Raw genomic sequence first — 8,715 nt, 5'->3', positions numbered from 1 at the left:
TGCTTCGCGGCTGTCGGTTTCCCGAATATTGTGAAGCCATGGGTGTTGTTCCTTTTTTGTACTGCGAGATTAAGAAAATTTAGCGTGTTTTCTGTTTCCGATCACAACCTGGTGTGAATGTGTGGGTGTAAGTTGTTTCGCCGTGTAGCGGTTCCACACGTGACCGCCTGCTTCGCCACAGGTGGGTCCTGGCGGCCGATGCTGACTGAGGGGAAGTTGCAGGTCCGCCTCGCAGCCGAGTACTGGAGGCTGGCGGGCGCGAGTCTCTCTGGCGGCCCCACGGCTGGCTCGCGAGCCCTCACCCCAGCCACTCACCGTCACGCCGCGTGGCGAATCCGCTGCCGGCGCATGCGCGGGGAACGCCTTCCCGCTCCCCGCCGCCGCTGCTGCTGTATTCTGCACTGTTCCCTTAGCTGCAGCGTCACATTGAAACCTAAAATCTGGAAAGTAAGTTGCTGTCGATAGGGAAAGGAACCTCACACACTCAATCCGGCCAGTTCACTTTCGACGTCAACATTTTACGAGTCTTTCACATCGCTTGACACTTTATAAGAACCCCCTCTGTGCACACTGGACATGTATCTCTTCCCTATGTGTAACCACCACGTATTCGCTTCAGTGTAGCACTGCTGTCACAGGAAACGTCTTTTGAAACTTAGTTGTCGCAGTGCGTTTCGTTTTCGACATCCCCGCTGCTCGTTCCGTCATTTTTATTAAACGTCGTAGACTCAGGTGACGAAAGTTACGAAATAACGACACACTCATATACAGATGGCGACAGTATGGGAAAGTGTGTAATTTACATCGACAGTCACATCTACATTTGCTACTAATGTGAGGTTGCAATTAAAGGCGGCAAGTATTTGCGTACTGCAGATACATAAGAATACTCGGCATGAGAAAGCAACAGAAGATACATTCTGACTGAACGACTTGTGTGCCAGTAATTTGGGTGTGGTGGAGTATATGCTGGTGTAACATAGCACCACGCATGCTAGCAGCATATAGTTTCCAGTAATGGGGTAATGTAGTAGACTGGTTCAAACAAGGAACGTTAATGCAGATGCATGATGTGGTAGACAACCAACAATATTGCGCCATTCGTGTCTTTAAAAGAGTTTGATTGGTGAAGTTTTGAAATGCAGGCGGTCGTGATAGATGTCGGCTGTGTTCTTGTAAGTTGCTTGCATATGTTTTACACCATGAGGAAGACAATCTTGAAAGAGACATGTGGTGTTTATTAATACTGGAGTGTTTTCGAGTTGTTGAGCTTTTGCAAAAACAGATCGTGAAGTATTTTACAGACTAAATCGTCAAAATAAGGGCTCCTCACGTTAGTTTACAGGTATCTCTCGTCGTTGTCACGGTGTTACCGGAGTTGTCATACGCAGCACAAAATGGTATGTACAAATAAATGAACAAAGCATTGATATTTTGTATTCTTTATTTGAAAGACCAACAGATGTGATGTAACTCATTGTGCTTCCTGAATGCCGTATGTCAGCGTTGTGTCAGCATATCCACCAGCTGCTGCTTTCTGTTCTGCCTGGCGAGGTCCAGGGGGGTCCTGCCTTTGCCATCCCGGGCCCCCCCGTCCGCCCCCGCCACGAGGAGCTCAGCCGCCGCCTCTGCCTGGCCCCACTTTGCCGCCCAGTGCAGCGGCGTCTGCCCCCACCGATCCCTGGCGTTGAGGTCAGCAGAGGAGCCGACCAGCAGCCGCACCACACCAGCGTGGCCACTCCGTGCAGCCCAGTGCAGGGGCGTGCCCTGATACAGGCTCTCCCTGGCGTCGACCTCCGCGCCGGCGCCGACGAGGCAGCTGGCCGCCGCCACGTGACCCTTATATGCTGCCCAGTGCAGGGCGGTCCAGCTGCTCCCCAACCCCTCCTCCCTCGCCGCCACGTCCGCCCCCGCCGCCAGCAACTCGCGCAGCTGCTCCGCCGCCCCCTGCTTGGCCGCCTGTATCAGCCTCCTCCCTCTCTCCTGTTGAGAGAGGCTCCTGCACAAAACATCCACACTCTCACTCTACTACACACACACACACACACACACACACACACACACACACACACACACACACACACACACACACACCGAATGAAAGAAACCGTCACACACGCCACACTGCGAGCAGTCCTGAATACACTTCTCCCCAGACACGAGTTACAAATCTAGAAATCTCCCCTGTACGATACAGATCAACCTGCGTATCACAGAACATACATACCAGTATCCCATAATTGAAATCTGCAGCCACTTCCCATTAAAAATTGGTGCACTGCATCTCATTACAAGCTGTTTCAACTTTTTCTCCTAATTCACTCCGAGGAGTCACCTCCTGTGACCTCATCATCCTGTTGGTAAAGGATCTTTGAGCTTCAGAGAAACACACCTCTAACGGTTACTTGTGTGTGGAGCAATCCCTTCCGACACTCGGGAAGAAAACATAGGTAACTAATCAGATCTCTAAGTACAGAAATACAACTTCCTCGTCTGTTAACAAAACGTAGGTCGCAACACGGGCAATATTATTGAAAGCGAGAGCGGTGAATATTGGATTTATTCCTGGGTTTATGTATTACTCTATACCAATGTTGTCTTCATCAATATATTTTCCACTACATGTGAATACATTTATTCCAGTGTTTGTTCCGCTTCCTCAAACGATTCTTGAACTTTTGTTGTGATACCCTTTGGTTCTCTCAGCGATGCATTTTAAATCTCATCTGTCTATGAAAGAGACAGCCCTTTACGGTTCGTCGTAATTTTTAGGAACAAAATTTCACATCGGGTGATGGTGCAGCCATGCGCGTCACCACAGTATGGTTTGTAGCCAACAATCACGAGCACGCAACGAATTCTAAGCAGATGCGCTATCGCAGTGCAGAAATCATCAACTGTTCCGCTACAAATCTGAAGGTTTTTTTTTTTTTTTTCGGATTCCGTCATGCCGCTCACGTTGAGCTTGTAGGTTTTACTGCTTGCTGACCGTTTCACCTTGAGACAGGAATTCGTGGTGCACCAAACTGTTGAAATCGAAGAAATATTTACAGCAGTCGTAAACACTTCCCGTACTGATAGTAGATTCGACAAAAGCAAAATCTAATGTGTCTAAAAGGTTGATGAATCTCACTCCGTTCCCATAGCCAAATGTAATAGAAACGCGATAATCCGCTTTTACGTTAAACAAATAATCGCCAATTCTACTAACACACCAATAACGTTTCCAAGAGGTGAACACAGACTAAATATCCCATTTACTTGGTGGAGACATACTTTTCAGACATGTTTACCTACACAACGACAAAAAAGTCTTGCGAATCTCAGTTATAAAAAACGCAAAATGGCGATTTCCCTGTTACTTTTGAGCACTACTCGTGTCGCAAGAGTTGTCGCGTTTAAGCGGACTGCATCAAAGGAAAGGCTCAAATTGTCCAGTACAGCTGCACTATGTGTTGTTTAAAAACCTTATAGGACGGAATGTATGCGCCAATTGTGGATGGAGTTGTACACGAACACGCATTCACACGAACAGGCACCCGCTTTTATATTTCTAAGACATACGGGAACGCTGACATTTGATTGCTGTTCCCGTGTTAGTGCAATGTACTCCGTAATGTCGTGTTTTTCTGGACAGGGCAGTCGCTGAGCTGGGAGTGAGCGGCGCCAGGCTGTGTGGCCAGACTGGGTCGCCGGGACAGCACTGTGGAGCGGAGAGGGCGCACGACTTGACGGACACACTGTACCGCGTCCAGGGCAGAGGGCGGCCAGGGCAGGCGACCCTCACAAGCGACGCCCCCTACCGCCTGTCAGCGACTGTCCGACACATTTCAGTATGTGCTCAAAGTATTTAAATAAAGTGTATTCCGTCTACGTACAATTGCGAGTAGTTTCTAATTTCGACCTGAGACCATGTGTTTCACAATCAGGAAGGAACCGCGTGCCTTCAGGCAGAGACCAGGTCGAATGTTAGGCTGAGCCGACAGCCGTGTCTGCAGACGCAGGCGGCTGCGGCGTGGCGCACGCGAGCTGCAGGAAGGGCCGAGCGTCGGCCGGGCTGCCCCCTCTACTCGGCTGACTCGCCTGCAAGGGCTGCCGCCGTCTTCTCTGATGGCCGCACGGCCGCAATTGACAGACTTCGGCTGTGGAACGACAGTCGGCGCTACACCAGGATATTTTTAAAAGTATTGAGTATACAATACATCGATATTTATTAAAATATCGATACCGACTCTCGATATGTTGAAAAAGTGTGTATCGGCGGACAAAATATCGGGACACTCCTGCGTATAAAAATAGCAGCTGCACATTGAAAATAGACTGCTGGTTTTAGAGTTGTAGAAGTATCGACTTATTATTACATATTCTGTACACCAACAAGCTAACAGGGCGTCTACGTGGACAAGGAAAAAAATTCCCGCATTTTTCCTCGACTTCTAGGTTAAAAATAGACTTTCTCCCGGGTCAAAATACACTTTTTCCGTGTTAAGTGGCACTATAATCTTCCTTGGCACTGTAAAACTCATCAATTCTCTGTTATACCGACGTAGTATTTCCCGGCCCTTTAGAAAAAGGAACTCAGCGGGGAAAAAACCTTATGAAAGACCTTTGATGTCGTGCATATGTTCCTATTATGAAGGTATAAATTCGGATTCCCCCTGACCTTTTGTAAGCCAGCCATAGCTCATGTCACGTGATCTCGCCAGCTGCTGACAGCACATGGCACGCGATGTAGTCAGCCAATAGCAACATCACTCTTAATTAAGGCCAACACACAAATAATAAAAGCTCATTGTTTAAATTAATATACACATCGTTCACATATAATATTGGTCTCAAAGATTAGTAAGCTGTAAGAGAAGCTAAGGCTGCACATGTAATGTTGAAGATCTGTGCGCGTTTTACACTTTAAGACACGTCACACTAACGTGATTGTAAAACTTTTAGTAACGACCTTCTCATCTTCTGGGCTCGAAATTCCTCTAAATGGCCCGTCACCAAGGAGTTCATTTTTAAATAAGAGTCAAACGTTCTATGATTTAATAAATTCATCGTACATTCTCGCACATAGTTCATCTTGCGTAAAAGGAACTTTACGCTGTACCTTTTGAAACCACTATTCTCATTATTTTCCCGCGACCTGTTAGAAATATGAGGTTCGTTTCAGCAGTTGACAGAGAGCGCCAGGTGGAAGGAGTCACCGCGCTTGCGCAGCTACGATGACGCAGGAGGCCCTCATGTTCCTACGTGTAAAAAACTCTGAAAGATCTTACATTATCCCATAAAAGAAACAAGACAGCAGAGGATTACTTCAAGAGCACCCGTATTTCGTGCACCACACTAAAATGCACAATCCGGCTTAAAGTGCACATTCCTAAGTCGAGACTCCGATGTTAATTTTCTTGCAGCACCACTACTGCATTACATCATGTTTAGTTGTTTATTACGGTATAATGCCAGAAGTGCACTCGATGCGCAGCGAACAGTTGAAACTAGGCAATAGTGTGAAATTAAACACTTCGTTTCAAATAAACTGACTGCCTGAGCGGAAAAGATTATTAAAAGCCAAATCTCTTTAGCGAACCTTGAAAAATAACTTGATTCTTCTGCAAAGCGATTACTCCTTGACTGTCAAAAAGGTGGAAATAAAATATGAAACTAGTAACATACTTCAGCCCTCCGTAATTATGCGAACGTATTTTAATTCATTTGATAGCTCCCGGTGACAAAAATCCGTTTTGTTTTAATTTAACGTGAGAGCAATAAACGAGGAGGAGACAGTAAAACCGCTGAACGTACACACAGGCCACGTGGGGGCGACCCACCCGCCCACCACAGCTGGGGCTGCTCTACACCAGCCCCGGGTCCACCGCATTTCCCAAAGGCGGCGACGTCAGACGGCGGCTCCCAGCCACACTTCTGTAACCACAACAGGGAGGAGGGACTGCTCACACGCCACTCAACTGCGCATGCGCGAGAGGCAGCCGGCACCTGTTCAGACGAATCCAATTCAAACAGTCGTCACGTGACGCCCATCGGAAGCAATTTGTTGTAATCGATCACTGCACAGTCTTCCTAAAGCCTTCGACATACTTTGCTGTTGGCAGACACTTGTATGAGCACTGTGTTTTGTTGTTGTATGTGGCGCATTTCCTTCGCAACTAAAGTTTTATTTTCGTTTCTTTTCTGTCGTTCATGTTTTGTTGCTGAAGTATTATTCTGCAGTGGTAGGGTACAGTAATATCCTTTGTTATAGTATTGGTTCTCACCAACCGAAGTCACAAAGATTTAACTCAAAACTGAAACAGTGAAAAGCTCCCGCAATTGTAAACAATTCCCGGGTTTTTCCCGGATCTCCTGGGTCGTATACACCCTGAGCTAGCAGCCTGCCTATCCCCTTTACAGCGACAGTTTAAAGTAAAACGATGGACGTTCAGGCAAACCGATAAATACTTCGCTAAAAATGCTACCTGCACGCAGTTGGCACAATGAAAGGCACCTCATCGGTCCATCGTCCGCTTTAGTCACACATCGGGTTTGTCCGCAACACTTCGTGCTGGCTTCCCTGTTCTTCCACTTCTGCAAACCCCAGCGACCTACCAGCTGCATTCTCTTCACCGTGAACCACCAGTCGATTAGATCTGAGGTCATTCATCCAAACATACTCAACAGAAACTTCCTGGCAGATTAAAATTGTGTGCCGGACCGAGACTCGAACTCGGGACCTATGCCTTTCGCGGGCAAGTGCTCTTGCGACTGAGCTACCCAAGCACGACTCACGACCCGTCCTCACAGCTTTAATTCCGCCAGTACCTCGCCTCCTACCTTCCAAACTTCACAGAAGCTCTCCTGCGAACCTTGCAGAACTAGCACTCCTGGAAGAAAGGATATTGCGGAGACATGGCTTATAAACAGCATGGGGGATGTTTCTAGAATGAATTCTATATACTGAACAGGTTCAAGCCAATTCCTCTTTTGCTATTGACTGGTGACTGGCCACTGATGTAGAATTACTACACAAGACGAACGACTGCTATATCGGAATAATGATGTACTTTTCACTGCGGTTTGACTTGGGTTTATTCGTATTTGGATCATAGTGGTGAAATATTGCATTAGTTTCCTTCAGCATAGTTGTATATGCTTCACGGTCATCAGGCGTGTAGTATTCGAATGCTACGTTTTTCGGGTTAGCAGTTTCATGAATTCATTGCTGGCACTGAAAGCTGCTACCTTCGACAGAAATAGTGTCATTGTTAAACGTTAGTTCGGAACCACCCATGTAGTGCTTTCGACAGTAAAATCTTAAGCCAAATACTGTACGACGAGACCGCCCAAGCATTTTGATACTTTTAGCCCAAGATAAGGTGTTGTTTAGTTTCTAACAGCCTTCATCTTCTCCCGGTCTTCTTCCTCAATTTGCTACAACGAGGGCTCAAGCCTCTTACGTGTCTTTGGCGAGATCGAATCATCATCGACAAACCTCTTTCAAAAGGTTATTCCTCAGTTGTAGGCGGAATGGGACACACATTGTCATAATTCCCTTCCTAAGGAACTAGCTCTTTCAACCTCTCCATTTTTCGTTATAGCACCAGTAACTTCTTTCGTATGCACCCGTTGTCTAGGGGACAGGTAGCTCAGCGTGTGGGGTCAGAGAGCCGGTTGGCCTCTGTAATAAAAAACTGAGTGGAACGATCAACCACCGAACTTGAACAGAGTGTCTTGCGACGTCCGCAACGACCAAACGAACAAAATGGTAAATTAAAAGGGGGGGGTAGTGTCTTTGATTCATAATCAAAACGTCTTCGGTCCCCGGTTCGATCCCCGCCACTGCCTAAATTTTGATAAATTGGCGACCGAAGACTTCCGGCATAAGAAGTCAGCCTCATTCTGCCAACGGCCTTGTCAAAAGAGGGCGGAGGAGCGGATAGAGGTTCAGGGCACTCTTGTCCTAGGGGTGGGAAATTGCCCCTAAAGGAGGAAGAATCAGCAATGATCAACGACATGAAGATGCAGAAGGCAATGGAAACCACTGCATTAAAGACACGTAACGTGTATCCACAGCACATGTGGCCTGTGAAGAAGTGTCATGATGATCTCTCCATTGGCAAAAGATTCCGGAATAGTCCCCCATTCGGATCTCCGGGAGGGGACTGCCAACGGGGAGGTTACCACGAGAAAAAGACTGAATAATCAACGAAAGGATAACGTTCTACGAGTCGGGGTGTGGAATGTCAGAAGCTTGAACGTGGTAGGGAAACTAGAAAATCTGAAAAAGGGCAATGCAAAGGCTCAATCTAGATATAGTAGGGGTCAGTGAAGTGAAGTGAAGTGGAAGGAAGACAAGGATTTCTGGTCAGATGAGTATCGGGTAATATCAACAGCAGCAGAAAATGGTATAATAGGTGTAGGATTCGTTATGAATAGGAAGGTAGGGCAGAGGGTGTGTTACTGTGAACAGTTCAGTGACCGGGTTGTTCTAATCAGAATCGACAGCAGACCCGCACCGACAACGATAGTTCAGGTATACATGCCGACGTCGCAAGCTGAAGATGAACAGATAGAGAAAGTAGAGGAAGTACAAACATGTTCAGGGAAAATCAGGAATATAGAAATACAAGTCGCTGAGGAATGAAATAAATAGGAAATGCAGGGAAGCTAAGACGAAATAGCTGCAGGAAAAATGTGAAGACATCGAAAAAGATATGATTGTCA

General features: G+C 46.9%; 1 protein-coding gene across 2 annotated transcripts in view; it reads right to left on the bottom strand.

Moving 5' to 3' along the window:
- Positions 1 to 1,447: 1,447 nt before the first annotated feature.
- The window catches only part of LOC126226586 (poly [ADP-ribose] polymerase tankyrase-1-like), an 83,933-nt gene continuing 76,665 nt past the window's right edge, over positions 1,448 to 8,715 (bottom strand). For both annotated transcript variants that reach the window (XM_049942227.1, XM_049942228.1), the window contains one exon: positions 1,448 to 1,999. In XM_049942227.1, coding sequence (XP_049798184.1) covers positions 1,501 to 1,999 — 499 coding nt within the window. In that variant the 3' untranslated portion in view covers positions 1,448 to 1,500. The remainder of the gene's footprint in view (positions 2,000 to 8,715) is intronic.

Source organism: Schistocerca nitens, unplaced genomic scaffold (assembly GCF_023898315.1).
Source record: "Schistocerca nitens isolate TAMUIC-IGC-003100 unplaced genomic scaffold, iqSchNite1.1 HiC_scaffold_327, whole genome shotgun sequence".
NCBI classification, from domain to species: domain Eukaryota; kingdom Metazoa; phylum Arthropoda; class Insecta; order Orthoptera; family Acrididae; genus Schistocerca; species Schistocerca nitens.
This window is presented reverse-complemented; position numbering and strand designations above follow the sequence as displayed.